This window comes from Brassica napus, chromosome C4 (assembly GCF_020379485.1).
Source record: "Brassica napus cultivar Da-Ae chromosome C4, Da-Ae, whole genome shotgun sequence".
In the NCBI taxonomy this organism is placed as follows: Eukaryota; Viridiplantae; Streptophyta; class Magnoliopsida; order Brassicales; family Brassicaceae; genus Brassica; species Brassica napus.
The window spans coordinates 47,018,278-47,038,940 of record NC_063447.1 but is presented as its reverse complement, the minus strand read 5'-3'; the positions used below and the strand labels follow the sequence as shown (position 1 = coordinate 47,038,940).

General features: G+C 37.2%; 1 protein-coding gene across 1 annotated transcript; it reads left to right on the top strand.

Moving 5' to 3' along the window:
* Positions 1 to 18,819: 18,819 nt before the first annotated feature.
* On the top strand, positions 18,820 to 19,409 carry BNAC04G33810D. The gene has a single exon (XM_013861513.3). It carries the CDS (start codon positions 18,906 to 18,908, stop codon positions 19,242 to 19,244), a length of 339 nt encoding a protein of 112 aa, XP_013716967.2. The 5' UTR covers positions 18,820 to 18,905; the 3' UTR covers positions 19,245 to 19,409.
* Positions 19,410 to 20,663: the final 1,254 nt, after the last annotated feature.

The window sequence follows — 20,663 nt, the reverse complement described above, 5'->3', positions numbered from 1 at the left end:
AACAGTTCAAAAACGGAAGAAGCCTCTTACTTCATCAGCTGGTTTGACTCTTTTCATAGTTCTCACCATAAATTTTTTGTAAGTTATCATTCAACTTTACATAGGCTTTGCATTTTTGCACTAAAGTTTAACACTTTTAAAGCAGACCATGTGATAAAAGCTGAATGTTAATCTACGATGAGGACCACGAATCCAAGATGAAGAACATTACCTAGATATTCCAATACTGAAGATCTCATTGGCGGTTTTCACCTTAGACTTATGTGGAAGTATCTATATATATAACATAAGTTAGAATTTTTCTATAGTAATATCCCATAAAATGAATAAATCAGAGCGAGCTAGAAGAGTAATATTACATTTTCTTACCAAAGTTTGGGATAACATACATTCTCCTTGTAACGTTCCGAATGGTAGAGTTTGCGAACGGTTTACTCCTATATCATTAACAGTCCCAAGCATTCTCGTCATCGAGGAAAGCTTCATGCACCTATTTCGTACACTTGAAGTAAGCTCACCCATAAAGATTGGATCAAAGTCTTAAGACTTTTATAATCAAGAAATATAAAAGGAACTCACTTGATTCAAGGAAAGAGAAGGTCATCACCATCATAATCATCATTATCCTCAATCAACTTTCAGAGAATCATAAATAAATGATCGATTATGCAGAAACCAAAGAGCATAGATGTGAAAGTTAGAAGCTTTACCTATCTTTCTCCTTGAAGATCACTTGTCTTCATGCTGCTAGCGCCATTGCTTCAGCCACTGCCTCCACCCTAACTCTTCTCCCTGGTGCGCTCACTTCTGTTGCACTTCGTTTCATCTTCATTAGCTTCGATGGTGTTGTCTCATGGTCGCGGATGAATCCAGAATAAGGGTTGTTTTTGTTATTGGATCCGAGATAACCGCGCTAGTCCAGACGCAGTGGTTGCCGAAATCGAAGCGGAGGAAAACTATTAAGTCACCAGCGATTACTTTCTTTTGGTTGATGAATGTTGGTTGATGAATGTGCTCCAGTCAATCATCGAGAGATAACGGTGAGGCGTTCCCTTTAGATATGCTGGAATTTCCAGGTTTAGCTGTGCATATCCTTAAACGATAACTGTTTGTACCGGAGGCTTCGCCGTGTAACCAAGCTGCATGTCCGACCCATCGGCGATTGACGAATTTAGCTCACATATTACTCTTTTTTGCTGCTTCGAACTTCTCTTCTTGTGTTTTTATTGAGAAGAATGAACGAATGATTTTTTTAGAAGAAAATTTTGATATTTATAGTGGAGGAGAATTCACAAAGGAATGAATGTGAGATTTATTGAATGGAGATCATGTGAGGATTGGTGTTAATGAAGATGCATGAATCAGGTTGATTTCTGTAACGGTGTTGAAAAAGATTCCCGAGTAGAAGAAGTCCAATCGATGAGTTTTGTTCGCTCAAAGCCCAACAAACTGCATAGTTGGTTGACCTAATTACATCAAGAAGAACATGATGAGATGATTCCTAGAAATCGAAGGTCACCATTTACGTGTATCTATCATTTATGTGTTCTTTGTTGCCTCGTTAAAACCTTGACATGGAAAACCCAATGGGACAAAAATCATGATAAGGAAAAAGAGCACAACTACGAACATCATCATATTTCTCCCCCTGGAAGCATCATCTATAAGCATATCTTTAGTAATAAACTCGTTTGATTGTCAGATAATCTCTTAGACCATTGGACTTCTTATCCATAGTATTATTTTCACACAAAAGATCATATTTTGGTCTATTTGGACTCCTTGTCCAAATTTCGTTTTATAGAAAATCTTCTAAACCTTCACATTATGCATATTTATACATACGAGTAATTATTTTGCTTCTTGTGAAAGTTACAAGTATGACTATCACTCTTGTCATACGAAATTACATCTTTCAATCATGAAAGAGATTAGTAAATTTTCAATATCATGGTACTTCAAGTTCTCGAGAACTAGCACTTACTGCTTCTAGCAGTCCAAATCCTTATGGGGTTTACTGCTTTTTACAGTTGATATTCTTTTGAATCTTTCACATAAATTTCATTGTTCCAGTGGTTCTCAGTTCTTTTTCTTTGTTGCCAGACTAAAGAAACTTGAAAGTTGATGCTTCCACCACATGATGATGTGTTTCTTTATAATCAATTATAGGTCTGTCACAATCCTTGTTACGACATCACATCTTATGATTTCATCATCACATCTATTTCACATAAAGACCTATTTATGTGCCACTGGTTTTACACTTCAGGTGTATGGACTACTTGTCCAAATACTCTTCTCTTTCGAAGATATCTAATCCTGCATCTATTGTTTTTTTCCATATTGGCCAATCATTTCTTTGTGTGTGTACACTTTTCAATAGATGGTTCATGATCCTCATTCTCATCAACTACTAAATTGCATGCATATTCACGACGTCGATTTGATATGGTTCCAAATTGTTCAAACATGACATAGCTATTTGAGATTTCTTTATTATCAGGTACCTGAATATCTTTCTTGTCATGTTTTCTTTCTCTTCTCGAGATCCTTAATATTTCATTCCTCGATTCTGCCATTCTCATTCATGCTCCTTTTCTTTTTAGAGGATTATTATATTTGGAACCGATAGGTCTTTCACGCTGCAAGCGCTCTTTAGACTCACTAGCAGTTTGATATTGTCCTTCTGGGACATTCATTTTAATTGGAGTATTTACAGCTGGTACTTGTGACTTAATCACTTTCTTATGGTCAGTAAATGAGTTTGACAACTCATATGCTAATCTTTGTAATAGAATTATCTCCATACATTCATTTTGGACTTCTATTTACGCTCTTTAGTCCGAGGATCAATGATAATTCATTTTAACTTATTCATTCTCCAGCTGTTTATTTTCTCCCTCTATTGTTGGATAGACTAACTTTGAGTCTTTCCATAAATCTTATAAAAGCTTCTAGATTTTATCATCAATGGAGATCATATCCAACATATTCATAACCTCCTTTGAGGTCTCATCTTTTAGTTGTATGGTGGAGCAATTACAACTTGTGCAAATTTTCTAGATAGGGATATTTGGTTCCCGACTCAAAACCAATTTAATAGAGAGAGTTTTTAATTACTCTTTGGCATTACGCGAATCATTGCTGCTGCATCTCACGTATGAACATTAGCTACAATATGTTCATTATGTATATCCACATGCATAAAATAATCATCAAAGGCTTTTGAATCCACCAGTTTTACCAATTAGTCTCGCAAACATCTGGTTGAGATTTATGACAAGGATACATACGATATTCTTGTCGATGCATTAACATATGATGGATAATCAGTCCACCAGTGGTTGATCAAGCCCACAAACATGTCTTTGTTTAAATAGGTTCTAAATCTATTTGACTGGTGAAAACCATATTCTTATATTTCCTTGTAAGCAAGCAGCATATAGCAGATCATTCGTAAGAATCTTCTGGTTCTTCAACGAATATGCATATAATTATCTTTCGCATCATTACTAAACCGGAATGGCATAACCGGTTCGCCAAACATTACACTTTCAGTAAACTTTTGGTTTACTATTACATTTATCTCCATTTTCTAATCATTGTGTAGTATAATACAATAAGCGTTGGGTAATACTTTTGATTGAAGGTATTCAACATTTCCCTTTACTTAGTGTCTCAACATTATTAAATGTACACGTACTTATGGATGCTCCACTTAGTAGAGATGTGAGATTCTCTAATTCTCCCCATCGAGATGATTACACTATATTTTTGTCAATCTCGAATTGAATCTCAACTAAAAATCAACAACATACCCAACTTAAGGTCATGTGTTATATCTTAGATCTTTTTGATCTTTGAGACTTATAAGAATATAATGCAATAAGATTTTTAAATTGCATTTTAAATAAAATAAAATTATGTACTCTTCTGGAGCATTCATATATATCCTCTTATTAAAGATTCTATAAGGTTTTATTACCATGTATTGTACTCACAATAATTTTCTTTCATCTTTAGATAATTGAATCATATCTCTCTTTATTACCATCTTTATTTTCTCAAGTTCAAGTGAGAGTACGAGTCATAAAAAGAAACTTTTGGGTCTTGACTTTGATCTTTTTCATATTTACATCTATAGTTCATTGTTTTTCTCAGTCTCAATTAGACAATATATAGTTACAGACTTCAGGTCTTGTAATCTTTAGATGCAAATTTTTAGATGCAAATCTTTAGATGCAAAATGCATAATGAATTTTAGTAATCACATTCAATGATTATACATTTCTTTGAATTAGTCTCTAAAACTTATGAATCTTTTAAAATCAAGTCAACTTAAAACTCTCATACAGAATGGTAATTACATTATAATAATAAATATATATATATATATATATCAAGTTATACAAAGATATGAATTATCATTAATATTTTATTATATTAGAAAATAAATAATAATTCTATATTATTTTTCTCAATCACTAATAAATAATAATTCTATATTATTTTGGCTTCGTACAAGAACGGCTGAATAGTAGGGTTAATGGATGGACCTTTCGATTTTTTACCAAGGGTGGAAAGGAGGTGATTATTAAATCAGTGATTACGGCTTTGCCAAACCATGTGATGTCTGTGTACCGGTTGCCGAAAGCTACAGTGAAGAAGCTCACAGGTGCAGTTGCCCAATTTTGGTGGAGTCCAGGAGGCAGTACAAGAGGTATGCATTGAAAATCATGGGATAAAGTGTGTGCCCATAAAGACAATGGTGGGTTGGGTTTTAAGGATTTGACTGATTTTAATACGGCAATGCTTGGGAAGCAGTTGTGGCGGCTGATCGAGAAGCCAAATTCTCTTTTTTTCTCGATTTTTCAAAGGACAGTATTACAGGATTTCTTCACCCCTGGAACCGATTCGCTTATATTCCCCGTCATATGGCTGGAGGAGTATTATTTCTGCTAGATCTCTGGTTTGTAAAGGACTAATTAAAAGGGTTGGAACAGGGTCATCTTTTTCAGTATGGAATGATCCTTGGCTCCCATCCACTCGCCCGAGACCAGCTAACAAAAACCTGCATAATAATTACCCGGACCTCACAGTGGATTCTCTCATTAATCCAGAATCCCGCACATGGAATGTACAGGCAATTAGGAACTTGGTGGATCCACAAGATGCAAAAATAATTGAGAGTATACCGTTGAGTAGAAATCAGTTGACAGATAGGAATGGATGGCATTTCACCAAGAATGGAAAATATACGGTACAATCAGGGTATCAGGTAGAAAGGATTTATCCTGACAAGGAGAGACCATCTGATTTTTATGGCCCTATGTGGATATCCTCAAAGCATTTTGTTGGAAGGTGAGGTGCCCTCCAAAGCTAAAGCACTTTTTATGGCAGTTGTTGTCTGGCTGTATAGCGGTAACGAAAAATCTAAAAGCACGAGGGATACAAGGAGACACCTGCTGTGCCAGGTGCGGGGATCCGGAGGAATCAATAAAGCATGTGTTTTTTGAATGTACTCCAGCACGTCAAGTGTGGGCACTATCCAAGATTCCATCAAATCCAAACATCTTTCCAATTGGTTCTCTTTTTTCTAATATGGACCATCTATTTTGGAGAATTAATCAAAAAATGGAGGATCATCAGTTTGCATGGATATTATGGTATATTTGGGAGGGTCGTAACAACAAAGTGTTCAGTAACCTTGACACTGATCCAAGAGACACGCTGCGACTGGCAGAAGTTGAATCAACACTGTGGGCTGAGGCACAGGTTATTTATAATCATAGGTTGGTACAAGAAGTACAGGTAAGGCCTGATGTAGGGACTATAGGAAGATGGTGCTTCACGGACGGTTCTTGGAAAGATAAAGATCTATTTTCAGGACAAGGATGGCTTAGTACGTTACCAGGGTTTGATAGCTTATTGGGGGCACAAAATGTAAGGGCATCCCTCTCACCTCTTCATTCAGAGATGGAAGCATTAATTTGGGCAATGGAATGTATGCGAAATTTAAGGCAGTGTCTGGTTACATTTGCAACGGATTGTTCTCAACTGGTGAAGATGGTTTCGGAACCAGAGGAACGGCCAGCATTTGAAAGCTACCTGGAAGATATCAAGCTTCTGCGACAAAGTTTTGTCAGCTCAGAAATCGTTCATGTTCCTAGGACGGAGAACAAAAGGGCGGATAGCTTGGCACGTAGTGCTCGGCAACAATCGTCTTTCGTCGTGCACATGAATGCAGATTTACCACCTTGGTTTAGAGAATCTACATGAGTCTGTAAATGTTTGCTGTTAAAAAAAAAAAAACGATTAGTCATCTCGATACTAATAGTCTTAAACTAAGAATTCAAATAAAAAACAGATGACATATAGATTATGAATCTATTAAATAATACTTATCTCAAGGGGAAGTGAACCGACGATTGGAGATCTGCCATGGTGATGGTGTTGGAAACATACTTCTTGTAAAATCAGTCTTTTTTTTTTGTCAACATATTCATTTCCTTGAAATGAAATGCCCAATAGGCTTACAAGATGAATCAGAAGTTTAGGTCCACTATCTACTAAATTACAAGATCGATATTAAAATTAACTCAAAGGCCCAAACCAAAACCTGTGATCTGAACCTATCTTCCCCAAATTATACATAAGAGGCCACGCGTCCAGATGTTGAACGTTCCGAACCACGTGTCAACCCACGCAAATGCATGAGGTCTCGATCTTGTAACTTCGAACGCGCCATCACGCGCCTCCGTGTAGAAAGAAATCCGACATCGCACCACCGGCTAAGTCACCAATAACACCCATTTCGACGTCAGACTCTGATGAACCTCACTTCTAATCCTGATTACCTTTCACTTTAGGCCGTGGCAAGTTGAGCAGAGAGGCCTTAATCCACCGTATGAGACACCGAGGAAGCTTAAGTCGAATTGAAGGAGGACTCTTCGTCGGACCGTTACTAGAACGCCAACATCTACTGAATCCGCTTCAGAGTGACTTAACGAGACCATCAAACTCAATTACCTTTCAATCAGAGATGCTCTACAACTACAAGATGCCATATATGGCTAATCGATGAAGTAGAGACTGATTCTCTTAGAAAGGAAATCAAAGTGATCAGCGAAATAAGACATCTAATCAACAGCCAATCGGAATTTAGATGTAACCAAGTCAAAGGATAGAGATAATCAAACCAAAACTCGATGATAAATGATGAAGAGTGAAGAACACTATCGGTTTGATTTGAGAAACAAAAAACACAACAAAATCCGCCTCCGGAAATTTATTATCCGCTATCGGAATATATTATCCGCTATCGGAATATATATATCGGCAAACCGAAGGGAAGTCTGATCTAACAAAACCAAAATTATAGACCTCATCCCTTCTCCTCTGTGAAGGATACGAGAGAGAGAACTGTAAAATCTGTCTTTTAAATAATCAAAAGTTTGCTTATAGAAATATGGCATTTTTGTTAGTAACCATCAACATTTACTATTAAAAATTGGAAAAATAGTCAAATATGACTCACAGCTTGATTTCAAATGCAAAAGTAAACCCAAATTTGAATCAAATGTAAAGTTAACCTAAAAGACTATTGAAATTACAACCAGCCCCTTGTGAACAAACAAAAAACCGAATTTTTTTTACGTTTCTAACCCCCATAAGTCAGACTTACTAGAAAGTCGTCTGGACTAGTTCTACTTAGAAAAAATTTAAAAAATTTGTAAAAAATATTTTGATAAGTGAAAAATTAAAATCATGTAATTAACATATGTTTTAAGAGATATAAATTAAGATATAACAAAAGTTAATTGTTTTCAACATAGATGAGTGAATGTAGTGAGTCATGATATTCTTTGGTTTAGGTGTTGCCAACATATGTTGTAGTATTGTATATGTTTTTAGGGTTAGATTTTGGAATGCATAAATGTCTTTTTGAAAACTTTAAAATTTACCTAAGTGTGTTTATTTATGTGTGTAGTAAACACTATTTGAGTATAACTACGGCTTTATAACGTGGTTAGTTAGTTAATTTAGTCAATTTAATTTAGGGGTTAAATTTAGGGTCTGGGACGACTTACTAATAAGTCGTCTGATGTACAGTATTCAACAGACAATTTACTAGTAAGTCGTCCAAACCGGACCGAACCTTTAATTTTTCAATGTACTTTTAAACCTAACCTGATTATTTATCGGACATATATAAGGTATTTTTTTTATTCACTGTTTCGCGAAATTCAGAAAACCCTAACGCCGTTTCTCTCAAAGGCGATTTCGAAGGCGATTTCCGTCGATTCTCTCTAATCCACCGTTCTCACCGCCAGTTATCTCTCTGCCGTTATCACCTTCGTTCTCACCACCGTTCTCACAGCCGCTTCCTCTATTTAAGATATGAGAGGAAACCCTAGCGCACATTCTCTCAGAGGCGTCTCGTTGAACTCCGCCGTCGGTAAGTTATATCTCTTACTGTCGAGTGAGTGATTGAGGAAAAGATGAACATAAAACCTTGTCTCTATCAATTTATACACTCGTTCTTTTTTTCATGTCTATTTTTGCAGATATATAACCGCTATGTCGAAGGCGACTATATCTTCTCCGAATTTTCAGATCAGCTTTAAAATGTTCTACTGGAAGTCTTGGAAGACTTATAATTAAGTCGTCTGGAAAGTCTTTCAGCTGGAAGACTTTCCAGACGACTTAATTATAAGTCTTTCAGCTGGAAAACTTGCCAGACCACTTAATTATAAGTCTTTGATTGTTTTAAGATGGTTGACTCAATTATAAGTCTTTGATTGTTTTGAGATGATTGTCTTTGTTTGTTTTGCAGGCAAAAAAAAATGGATATACCAGAACTCCCCCGTAGGATACATACATTAGGGGAAGAGCCCCCGGCAGTGCATAGCATTTCGTATCATACTTGTTGGACGTTGCATACTGCTTTAAAGAAAGCTCTTCATGATGACGAATATGAAGAGCTGAAGGAGTCGAAGTTGGGAGTTTTCATCAAGTTCCAAGAGCTGGGATTTGATTGGGCATCAAGGCTGGTTCACTACATGCTCGGTTTCCAGCTGGACATAAAGAAGAAGTATGAGCTGTGGAGTCTCGTTGGTCCAAAACCTGTGAGGTTTTCACTGTTAGAGTTTGAAAATCTCACTGGTCTAAACTGCGAGTACATCGAGGACCTTGAGAGACCTCACTGTGTTGTTACAAAGGAGTTGACTTCTTTCTGGGAGATGTTGGGAGTTCATGTCGAAGTTGGGCCATCTACTCAAGAGATAATAGCAGCATTTGAGAGATGCGAAGGGTGGTCTCGGGATGATCGCAAGCGGCTCGCGTACCTTGCCATCTTCACTGGATACATTGAAGGGAGAAAGTATTCAACCCCTACACGGGTTAGTCTGGCAAAGCTAGTGATGGAGCTAGAACGGTTTGAGAATTATCCATAGGGGAGAGTCGCGTTTAAGGTGCTGATGGACTCTGTGAAGGGCAGAGATATTTCGGGTTGTTACACTATTAATGGGTTTGCGCAAGCTCTCCAGGTCTGGGTGTACACAGCTGCCGGAATTGGGTGCTAATTATGGTAATTCTCTCCCAAACAATTCGTCTCCACCAATTCTGGCTTACAAGGGTCGCAAAGGACGCAAACAGTTTAAAGAGGCTATCCTCAATCAGATATTTACTTCAATCTGGACGACTTCGCAGAAAACTTATAATTAAGTCGTTTGATAAGTCTTCCAACTGGACGACTTAGTAGAAGACTTATAACTAATTCGTATGGAAAGTCTTCCAGTTGGATGACTTAGTAGAAGACTTATAATTAAGTCGTCTGGGAAGACTATCCAGACTACTTAATTATAAGTCTTCTACTAAGTCTTCCAGCTAGAAGACTTTCCAGACGACTTAATTATAAGTCGTATACTAAGTCGTCCAGCTGGAAGACTTTCCAGACGACTTAATTATAAGTCGTCTGCGAAGTCTTTTCTTTCCATCTTTCTTAATCTGTCAAATATCTAAGTTCATATCTTCTATTTACTGCAGACTAGGGTGATCAACTTTGTTCAGAAGGACATTGGTGAAATGTTTCCAAAACGGGAGTTTGATGTTGAGGACACGCCCGCGGAGAACATAATTAAACTCATGTTTGTGAAGAAACCGTGGAAGTGGACCATGGATTGCTGGGAAGTCACCGGTACTTGGGTCAATACAAAGCCGTCGGTTGTGAGTCCAGCAAAGAAAAAGGTAGTGAAGGAAGACAATCCAAGACCTCGGAAGAAAGCTCGTAAAGAGGCTAGTGAAGAGGCAGCTGCAGAGGCTAGTGAAGAGGTTCATACAGTGGCTCGTTCAGAGGTGACTACGACTGTTGGTGGGTTGACCAAAGAGGATATTAAAACCATGTTCAAAGACATAGTTGATGCCATGAGGGAAGAGTTTGGGACGTGCCTTAAGGAGATCAAGTATCTGTCGGAAAGGGTGGAAGCTGTGGAGAAGAAGGTTGGTATCACCACAAAACGGAAAGGGACATCAGCTCAAAACACTACCCCTCCACCTAAACCGATGCTCGAACCTGGGGTTAGTAACGAATCCTCTCTCAACAAGAGATTGACTCGACAAAGTCTTATGAATAAGAACTGAAAAGTTGCATTTGCGTTGTTTCTTGTATGTCAGAACATGCGTGCTTTGTTTATAATGTATGAAATGGATCTTTGGACAAAGTCATTGGTTATTATTGTTTGAAATGGATCTTTGGTTATTATTGTATAAACCCATCTTGTATATTGCAGAGTGAAAGTGTTAATGGGACGAACGCGAGAAGGAAGAGCTTGCCGGAGGATAAAGGTCCAGATGTGCCCGCATATGCTAGTTCCTCGAAAGATAAAGCTCCAGAACCGAGCCTTGTTCTATTGGACAAAAATCAATCCACTGTTTCGGATTTACAGAAGAAGGATGCTAGATATCTGGAAAAGAGGGATGCTGCTTTGGCACTTTGTCGTGCAAAGAGTGATCGAACAAGGAAACTTGTTGCCTCACAGCAATCTCTTTATACGGAAAACAGCACGGCCAAAGTGATCATTCCAAACAAAAAGCTTTATCCAGGCTATAATCCTTTTGCACCAATTGACAAGAAGAAGTTGAAGGAGCTCGCTGATTGGTTGAAAACTTGTCCGTAAGTGTTTGCTTTTCCCATAATTGCTTGCTTTAGTATACAAAAACTGATTGCTTTTCAAAATTTTGTGTTTGCAGTCATATAGAATACCTCTCGATAAAAAACCACGTACAAGTAGAACTTGGTGGTATCAAATCCTCCGGACCTCCTTAGAGTGGCTGGAAGACTATGTAAGTCTTCTGCTATGACTTAGATGACTTACTGATAAGTCTTCTTTGTAGACGATTTACCAATAAGCCGTCTGGTAAGTCGTCTGATATCTTCTGACTTGTACCCTATTTTATATGCAGCATATTGATGCTTGGATTAAAGTGTTGAGGAAGAGGTAGGATGCTAACCCACAACATTTCAGGAGCAAGAGAATGTGCTTCCTTGATCATCTCTTTGCTCAGCAATGTAGATTCAACTTCAAGGATTTTAAGGACTTGGAGCCCGATCAGAACGGTTTAGGAAGAAGACTCCCTGGTGGGGCGTGAAATTATTATGCAGGCACTATACCATCATTTTGCCAATCGAACAAGGTTTGGGGGAGGGATATTGATGATATCTATGCGCCAGTGAACTACACCAACACTCATTGGATTGCTATGTGGATATCGATCTCTAAGAGGCACATAGTCGTCTTTGACAACATTTGTTCCAGCATCTCCCCAGAAGAACTCGATGTGGTAATTTAGCCTTTTCTCTACATGGTCCCTTATTTGCTTGTTGAGTGCGCTTCCTCAGACGAACAACGTGCCCAATACAGTGTGGAGCCATTCACATATGAGAGACCGACCAATATACCTCCGGCCCGAGGTGGTGATTGTGGTGTGTACGCTCTAAAGTACATTGAATGTCATGCTCTTGGGATAGAGTTTAGTAAAAAAGACTTTGCTAAGCCCAACGGGAAGACTATGAGGGATAAGATGGCGGTGGATATATTTCAATAGCTTCCTGACGCGCATGAGTTCGTAAACAAGGACAATGATGCCAACCTGGGTGCGTATGAGGGGTTATAAATAGGCTACGCTAGATTATTTTGTATGATAGATTAGGCTGATGTGTGTATTTGAACTTGATCCCTATTTTGTAACCTATCTTCTACGCAGAAGATTTACAGTTAAGTCGTCTGGAATGTTGGACGACTTAACTATAAGTAGTCTGGAAAGTCTTATGTGCAGTGACCTTTTGTAACCTTTCAGATAATATAAAGGACAAGACATTCTTAAATTTGTTTGATAGTGCAATTTGACAAAGAAGTTGACACAGATAAGTTCATAACACAAATTTTTTAATACATAGACTAAACACTGGACGACTAACTGGACGACCGTTTGGACGACTTACTTGAAGGTCTTCTAGAAGACTAAACACCGGACGACTAACTTGAAGGTCTTCTGAAAGAATAAACCCTGGACAACTAACTAGAAGACCTTCTGGACGACTTAATTGAAGATCTTCTGGAAGACTAAACACTCGACGACTAACTTGAAGGTCTTCTGGAAGAAAAAACCCTGGACGACTAACTTGAAGGTCTTCTGGAAGAAAAAACCGTGGACGACTAACTTTAAGGTCTTCTGGGCGACTTACTTGAAGGTCTTCTGGAAGACTAAACACTGGACGACTAACTTGAAGGTCTTCTGGAAGAAAAGACCCTGGACGACTAACTGGACGACTTTCTGGACGACTTACTTGAAGGTCGTCCACATCATTTCTTACATTGTGGTTTCGTATGGCCAGTTTCCTTGCATTTTGAGCATCTATAAACCCTGTGTTGCTTCTGGGGTTTGCGTCCTCTCATCCTGGATAGCTCCAACCAAGATTGTCATCTTGATTTCTTCTGTCTTCCTGGACCTCGCTTTACATCCGGAGGAAAGCATGTGCGTTCCTCAACTTGTTGTCTAACTCAAGGATATATATTCTCTGAGTATCCTGTAAATAGAAAATCCTTTGAGTACACTAGACATACAAGTGTGGATGCAAACCATCAGATGTTCCAGCAGCTATAGCATGAGAGCAAGATATTTTCTCCGCTGCATAGACACCACAATCACACTTTCCATGTTCCAAATCAACCACACAGTCCATTTTTCCACCTTTCACAAAGAATCGCCATCCATCAATTGGTTGTACCGTCATCGTATCCGCTATCTCCGATCGAACATCAAGCAAGTATTCAACACCTCGACTATGTTGAGTTGGGAGACTCAAAGCATCTTCTCTCATTTTCCAAAACCACTTTCCTAGCTTCTCCCATATGAACTCCAACAGGAACTGAACCGGAAATCCTCTAGCTCGCTTCAGAGCGGAATTAATAGATTCAGCGATGTTGCTTGTCTTTATGATGTACATGTCCTCCAGACAATAAACCCTGGACCATAGGCTGACGTCGGCATTCTCCAAATACGTTGCAAGGTCCAGGTTTGCACTCCGTATCTCAGCCATGTACCGGTCAAAATCTGAAACCATATGAGCATAAGCAGCACATTTCACCAAGTACAAGAGATATTTCCCTTTATACTTTTTGACAATGTTATCTTGAAGGTGATAATAACATATTCCTCGGGTTGCCCAAGGAAACACCTTATCACACTCACTTTTAATGGCCGTGTGCCAGTCGGAGACTATCACCAGAGGCTGCTCATCAGATACACAACTAGCCAATTTTGTGAAAAATCATTCCTAAGAAGGTTCATCTTCAGCATCTACGATCCCAAAAGCCAATGGAAATATCTGAAAATTCCCATCTTGTGCGACTGCAACTAACATAACACCTCCATACTTCCCACTTAGGTGAGTCCCATCCACCATAATGACCCTTCTCTGATACTTAAAACCTTTGATAGAAGCTCCAAATGAGAGAAATAGATACTTAAATCTATTGATAGAATCAAGTTCTATAGCCTTGATAGAATCGGGATTTGCTAAGGAGATTTGCTCGAGATATGATGGAAGACGCGAATACCCATCTTCTGCTGATCCTCTCACCAATGTTTGTGCATATAAAAGTTCTATGTATGAAGTGGTGTAATCAAGTGTCATGCCAAACATGTTCTTCATTGCATCAGTGATATGCTGCGGATTCAACCCATCAATGATTCCAACACGATCAATGAAAAGCCTACCAACATACTTCGGAGTACAGTGTCTCCGCTGAGCGAGTCGATCTCCCACTGAGCATGTATGTTTTTCCACATACTTTGTTACCCAAAACGTGTTTGTCCCATGTTTCACACTCGCTCTGATCTTCCATTGACAATCACTAACCGGACATGTTGTCACAAGGAGAGTTTTTGTTGACTTGTATATTCTGAAGGAGAACCTAAACCTCACTGCTGTCAACCGCAGCTCTGAAAGTAGTGCATCCTTGCTAACAAAAATCTGGTTGACATAGATACTGTTACCATTCGATCTTCCTCCTTCAATCTTTTTGAAATCTTCAAAACACATATCATCATCTTCCTCATCCTCATCTTCAACATTTCCATAAACACTGTATTCTTCACCATTCTCGTCCACTTCAGCAACAATAGAGATATCAGCATCCTCCTCCCCATCATCCTCCTCCCCATCGTCGTCCTCCCCATCGTCGTCCTCCCCATCATCCTCCTCCCCATCATGATTTTCATTTTCAACCAAATCATCATCATCATCTTCAAAACACTCATCAGCTTCATCAGCTTCATCATCTTCTTCCCTGAACTCTGAAACCGTTTCCACCTTGCTACGGCTTGATACACAAAGCCGTACTCCATGCATTTTGGTTATCTCGAGCAAGTTTCGAACTTGTCTATCACTTGTAACATGAATAGGAGGGGTGTCTGGATCCAGCATCATTTCTGCTGGTAATGAGTAGGTTATCTCCACAGATTATGTGCTCATGTCCAGGTTATAATCTTTTTGAGCCATTGCAAGAAGTTCAGCATGTGTCGAACCTTCCCCCCAAAAAATGATTTTCGCTCCTTTGACATTATCAACCACAAAATCCCAACAGCAATCTTTCAACAACCATTCTCCATACACTGCATGTAACTGACGCATCATCTACAAAAATTCAAAATAAAACACATTAGTAAACATAGAGAAAATGAAAGTTTACTAAACATTGACGCAGACGACATACCAGTAAGTCGTCTGGAAGACTTACCAGTAAGTCGTCCAAACAGGTCATTTTTGCAATTGAATTTTAAATAGGACGACTTACAAGTAAGTTTTCCAGCTTTGTTTGTTAAAAAAAAAACTCTAGACGACTTACCAGTAAGTCGTCTAGGATAAAACGGGTTTGTTTTGCATTTGACCGAATTGTGTAAGATATTTGACTTTTTCTAGACGACTTACCAGTAAGTCGTCTCTGGGTAAACAAAAATATCAATATTTTATTAAAGCTAGACGACTTATTTGTAAGTCTTCTCAGGTTAGTTTGCAATTCGAAAAAGAAACTTAAATATTTAACTTTACCCAGACAACTTACTTGAAAGTCGTCCAGGTAGACGACTTACGAGAAAGTCGTCTGAGATAAGCAAGGTTTGACCAGAATCTAGGAAATAAATCTGAACGACTTTGTTTATCCTGGACGACTTTCAAGTAAGTCGGACGACTTTCAAGTAAGTCGGACGACTTTCAAGTAAGTCGGATGACTTTCAAGTAAGTCGGACGACTTTCAAGTAAGTCGTCTTACTTGACGACTTCCGCGTAAGTCGTCTGGGAAATGTTAAATATTTAAGTTTTATTTTCCAATTGCAAAAGTAACCTGAGACGACTTACATATAAGGCGTCTAGCTTCAATAAAATATTGAAATTTTTGTTTTCCCGGAGACGACTTACTGATAAGTCGTCTAGGGTATTCTCTAGATTTTTTTTTTTAACAAACAAAGATAACGACTTACAAGTAAGTCGTCCGTTTGACCAGAAGACTTACCCGTAAGTCTTCTACAGCCAGACTACTTACGGGTAAGTCTTCTACGCGAACAGATCTGGAAAAAAATTCAATTTCATATCTTAAACAAGTGAGATGACTTCCTTAACACACAGAGTCTTCTCCAACCACCCAAAACCTCAAACGAAAGTAACCTACCAAGAATAGTATGCTTGAATGGCTCTATCAACCATAAAAAAAATGAATCAAAAGCTTGAGTTTTTTGGATTAATATGTAGGCAAAGTGAAAGAGATGTTGTTTTTTGTTCATAACAAGTGAGAAAGAGAGAGTGCAAATCGATTTGAGGTGCATTAAGAGCTTCAAATTGGTTGTTCATGGTGGTTGGTGTATTGATTGTAATGACAATCTTGTAAATACTTGAAGATGACGAAGTTGAGAGAGTAAAAATGTCATTTTCGAAAAAAAAAAACTAACGGCATTTTCGTGAATAATATGAACTTGTAGGGTGAATATGACAAAAGAAAAATCCAAAAAATCATGGGTTAGTTTTAAGTTTGACTTTGAGTTTTGAGTCAATTTTGCAAAAAACCATTTAAAATTTAAAGACTACGAAGTTACTAAATAGTAAATACTAACCAGTTTAAAAAAAATAAAAATAAACCAATAAACCAAGTCAACCACGTACTATACTTTTACCAACCAGAATATACATATATTAAAACATACTATGGATTTTTAAGAGGTAGCATCATATATTCGATTCTCAAAACAGAGTATTGTTAAAATCAATACTAAAAATGGGTTTTGATTATTAAATATTTGACAGTTGATATGTAAATGGTATACTTATCTGAATGGGAAGTGCATCAGAGACTCGAGCTTTGATATGGAGATGGTGTGGAAAAACTTTTGATATAAAATCTCTTTTATAAGAATATATATATACATAGCCTGAAATATTCAGAACTTTGCTCATGAAAACATGGCATTAATCAACATTGGATAAACAAAATTAGTTTCAAATTCATATATATCAAATATAAATATTACATTGAAACCAATGATATAATAAATAAATCATGTGTTTGTTAAGAATTGATTAATACAAACGATATTCTTATGATTCCTTTTTCAATACTAAAAGGGTTTCAAATTGACAGTCATAAATATCTTTTGAAACATTAAATTAACTATCATCAAACCAAACCAACTATACGTGTGATCAGAGTATTAATAGTTAATAAACATGTCACTCCATGTGCTTTATATTAAATCAACAATTAATTAATATCATACTACACCAAACAAACCAACGATTCGCGATTAATATTATGAAGCACTATAGCACGCCTTAATATATATGGCGATGAAACAAAATTATAAGTCAAGCACGTCTAACAAACATCTTTCGTAAATTTTTGATGTGATAAGACTAAAACCTATAAGTGATTAAACCGGCATAAGATAATACCAAATCCAACGCTTTAGAACATGCAATCAAAACAATAGTATACAATAATATCGTGAGATAGTAAAGTAATAATGTTTACGGATTTTTTTTTTTTTGATCAATCTTATAATTCTACTAAACATGAATACATGAATACTAAAGTCTAAACAAACTGAACAAAGACAGAATATGATTTTTCCCAATACGAAGCATGTTTATTAAACAATTGATGGCATATGGAACAAATCAATAAAAGTAATCGTCAGATTTATAAGTCATGACTCATGAGAACTTATCTGAGTTGGAAAGGTGGGGCTTTCCTTTGACTCGACAATAGGAACGTTGACTCGTCTGTTGGAATGGACGTGTCGAAGAGATTGTTCGTAAATCAACTACGACTCTCGACTCTTTTGTTTTTCATCGATATGTGGATTAGGGTTTTTAATTGCACTCATTAGCTAGAGAGTTTTGTTTTGCTCAGTGGTTAGGGTTTTTTTTAGGCGGCTAGGGTTAGATCGTGAATTTGGATATTGATACACCTAAAATTTCGTGCTGATAACGTGTTGTGAATCAATAGAAAAAGAGAATTAGTTAATCTTATTATTAGTCCGTAGACAACGATACCTATATACAGTAGAACCTCTATAAATTATTACACGATAAATTAATAATCCCTATAAATTAATAAATTTCGCGGGTCGCAACTTGGGCCGGTTCAAAATTTGACACAATAAGATAATATTTTTTTAGAAAATTCTATGTAAATATATGGTCCCATTAAAATTATAAATTAATAATTTATATGTATACATATTTATATAAGTAAAAACCTATTATTATATTGTTTGTTTTATATTTATAATGAAATTACTTCTATATTTTCTTAGCACTTAATATATTTTTAAGAAGATTTAGTAATATTATATCTATAACCACATTTAAGTTCTATATAATATATATTATATACACAAAATAATATAAATGTCAAATTTCAAAAAATAAAAATTAATGTCTATAAGCTAAAATCAAATATTTTTCTTATCTTATAATAAATATATCTTAAAATAAAAAATCTAAATAAAAAAACTTTTGTAAATTAATATCTCTATAAATTAATAAAATTTCAAAATCCCAACATTATTAATTTATAGAAATTCTACTGTATAGGAATACAATACTAGAGTTTAAAACCTCTAGAACATGGACTTATGGGCTTACATGGACATCCATAAAATATTTCATAACACATTTCTTATATTAGTATTTTTTAAAATTATAAACGGGCTTTGAAATGGGCCAAAAGAAGTGACAACAAACCAAAGAGATTAGACCAAAATGGCCCACAGGAGGAGGGGAGGGGGTTTGAGAGATAAACCCTAAATCGAAGACTTGCTGCTCGGTTTAGTTCTCTCGGTGATCATCGATGGCGAGTCGGCTCAAGGAGATAGTGAAGAAGTACGGGAAAGTAGCGCTGGGGGTCCATTTCTCCGTCTCCGGCGTCTCGATCAGCGGATTCTACATCGCCATCAAGAACAACGTGGATGTGGAGTCGCTCCTGGACAAGTACCAAATCCCTTGGTTCTCGTCCGATGAGAAAGCTTCGGCGGAGGAACAGAGCCGTCAGCTGGCGAAATCAGCAGGCGGAGCCCTAGCTTTGGCGGTTCTGTGCAATAAGGCCCTGTTTCCGATAAGGGTGCCGATCACCATGGCGTTGACTCCTCCGATCGCTAGATTCCTCAGGCAGAGAAAGATCGTCGGATGAATTTGCTCTCCGCAAACATTTCATCATCTGTTCTAAGTTCTTTTTTTTTTTTGTGTTGGATGAGAAATTTCAGAGATATATTGATGCTTGTTGTATTGAGTGAATCCCAAAATAGTTTATGAAATGAGCATTTTCCCAATAAACATAACAATTTGGAAATCAAAATAGCTTCTTTTCTTTTAGAAATGTTAGAAATGGCCAAAAGCTTTTTGTTTCTTGGTTTGATTCTCTTTCAGATGATCCAAATGAAAATCGGAGTTTATAAAGCAATGATGGTCTCTGACTTTCATAGACTCTTACGCTAGGCCCCTACTTGTATTGGTCACCAACACACAGCTTTCAGAGAGCAGCCTCTACATTGATGTGGTCCCGTTTCTTGCTTGAATTCATAGTATTGTCTCAGTTCTTGTGGTGTCTCTATGCTTATGGGTAGAACTTCTTTGACATTGGTATATGTACGTCTTCCCCCACTCTGTTTATATATGTATTCTGTAGAGAACACCCTAACTAAACAACAACAGCTCAGGTTGATTGATTCCTTGAAGTTTCTATTTGTGCATCCAAATCAAAGAGCTAAGTTTTAAAGATTAAAAAACTGAGACAAAAGGAAAATAACGACTCTCGTGATCGTTCTTTTCCTACTAAACACAGTTAAGAAACAAAACTAGCATTTACTTCTTCCTTCGCTTCCCATGGGCCATGGCCATGTAATAATCAATACAGCTACAACATGTATAGACTAGTTAACAGATCCTGGAACATATATATAGCATGGTTCAAGGCGCCAGTTTGTTCTGTAGCATGCTCATAAGGTTTGCAGCAAAGCATGCACCCAAAATGGCAAGCTATGGCAGGGTGAAAACGGCAGTGGTTTAAGTGGCAGAGTAATGGCAATGATGCAGTCTGACGAGAAGGCTTTAAAAACAATTATCTTAATCAGTCTCGATTGTGTTCAGCAAATCAGTCTCGATTGTGTTCAGCAGTTTAATCACTCTTTTTCCCAATACATTTATTCTCTTTGTTCTCAATATATTTTTTTTCTTTGTTCATCTTTTTTTTTTGTAACACCTTTTTCTTTGTTCATCTTATTACTCTATAAAAATATCATAATCAGAAAACAAAAAAAATCATGTTTCAGTATATATATGTACTCGAAAAAACAACCTGGAAGAAATAACAAATATTAATCAAAAGCAAGGGTGTATGATTTGACAAATGTTATTTTTTCAATCAGGAGAACCAATATAGAAAAGTAAGCTATGTCAATTCCAACTTCAGTGGCACAAAACTGATCTGGAAGCCTCAAGTAGACCAAGTGGTCTTGGTTTTTTCTTCTGGTTTAGTAGATTGATTCAAGTGTCTCCAGGATGAGGCACACATATCTAAGGTTTGACATACGAGAATCAAGTCAGAAATCAA